The 1770-nt window shown below is 43.2% G+C and overlaps 1 protein-coding gene across 1 annotated transcript; it reads right to left on the reverse strand.

Annotated features, from left to right (window-relative positions):
- Window positions 1-485: 485 nt before the first annotated feature.
- LOC138568740 (olfactory receptor 1L4-like) lies at window positions 486-1436 on the reverse strand. The gene has a single exon (XM_069646524.1). It carries the CDS (start codon window positions 1434-1436, stop codon window positions 486-488), a length of 951 nt encoding a protein of 316 aa, XP_069502625.1.
- Window positions 1437-1770: the final 334 nt, after the last annotated feature.

A 1770-nucleotide genomic window follows, 5' to 3' on the forward strand; every position in this document is an offset into this window, starting at 1 on the left:
CATGGCAGTTTACGGGTGGTTTGCAATGCCGGTATTGCCAGCATGCCGGTACCCACTTTTAGCACATTCTTCATGCCGGTATTTGCATGTCCGCCTGACTTGTGATGTACTCCTGTTTACGCCATGTTTACGCCATGTTTACTCCATGTTTACAGCATTAAGGGTTGCGTTCCCGCATCCATGCCGCTATTAGCGGCACCGTTATTTACGGTGCTGCTAATAGCAGGTTGGCAGGTCAGAATAGCCCAGAGCGTTAAGGGATGCCGGTAATCCTTTACCGTCATCTTTTTTCCCTTACCTCCAACCTCGTAATGAGGCCTAATCATTTCATTAGTCTTCCTTCAACAGGATCCAGCTCTTTCTTTGGCTGTTGCACCGCGCAGTCCATTCAAAACTGGATCACATGGCAGTATTCCACCCTAGACTCATGTCCAATGGCACTTGGAGGTTAACCTTTGGATTGTTCAATAACTTTATTTTCCTGATTAGTGTTTAAATGTTTTACATGTGATAAGCCGACCTAAGAGCTTCTGCAAAGCTCTTTTCATGTCTTTATTTCGCAGGCTGTAGATGAAAGGGTTAAGCATTGGAATAATGAGAGTATACACCACACTGACAACCATGTCATAATTCAGGGCATATTTTGATGGGGGTCTGAAATACATGAAGAACACACTGCCATAGAGCAAGCCCACCAGAGTAAGGTGTGAAGAGCAAGTGGAGAATGCTTTATGTCTGCCCTTCACAGACCGGATCTTCAAGATGGTTAAAATAATGCCGGCGTAAGAGTACATGATGGAGAGGAAGGGACCAAGAATCATTACCACTGCTTCAGTGTATGTGACAAGTTGATATGTTGAGATGTTCGAGCAGGTGAGTTTGAGCAATGGTGGAACGTCACAGAAGAAATGGTGGATCCAGTTGGATGCACAGAAGGACAGCCGTGATGTCATTAGTGTGTACAGCAAAGCATGGAGAATGGTGATCACCCAGGAAGCAATCAGCAGCTGACAACAAATCTGCCTTCTCATCATCAAATGGTATTGAAAAGGATTGCAAATCGCCACATAGCGGTCATAGCCCATCACCGCCAAGAGAAAAAACTCCATGTTTGCAGTAAACAGGAAAAAGAATAACTGAGTGAAGCATCCAGCAAAGGAAATAGTCTGCCTTGTTGAGCTGAGGTTGCTCAGATATTGAGGCACAATGACAGATGTCAGACAAATGTCGACAAATGAGAAGTTGGCGAGGAAAAAATACATGGGGTTATGAAGATTAGGATCAAGAGCCACCAGTGTGATTATGTAGGTGTCCCCCAGCAAGGTTATCAAGTAGACAATCAGGAACATCACGAAAAGCAATGCCTTAACCACTGAGTTGCTTGAAAAGCCCACGAGAATGAACTCACTTGTTTGATTTATTTCAAAAGAATCCATGTTTGCCTAAGAAAAGAGATAAACAGGATCACATTAAAACACAGTAAAACAACTTGATACAGTTAAATGTTGGTCATTTCAGCTCCGATATAGTTAATTTTCCGGGAATGCCTCAACTCCAGTTTAGTTCCAAATCAAAGCCAATAGGTAATTTTCTTGGTGGTAAGCTCCTGGGTTTAGCGTTCAACTCTAACATGGGGCAAGCCTACACTTTCAAGTTGAAATCAGGGCAAGGTCGACTCAGCCATTCATTCATGAATTGAGTACCATTAAATATGGTATTAATAAGAGCCGCTATTACAGCACAAAGATTTGGTATTCCGGCATAACACGC

Source organism: Ambystoma mexicanum, chromosome 2q (assembly GCF_040938575.1).
Source record: "Ambystoma mexicanum isolate Mex_15411 chromosome 2q, UKY_AmexF1_1, whole genome shotgun sequence".
Lineage (NCBI taxonomy): Eukaryota > Metazoa > Chordata > Amphibia > Caudata > Ambystomatidae > Ambystoma > Ambystoma mexicanum.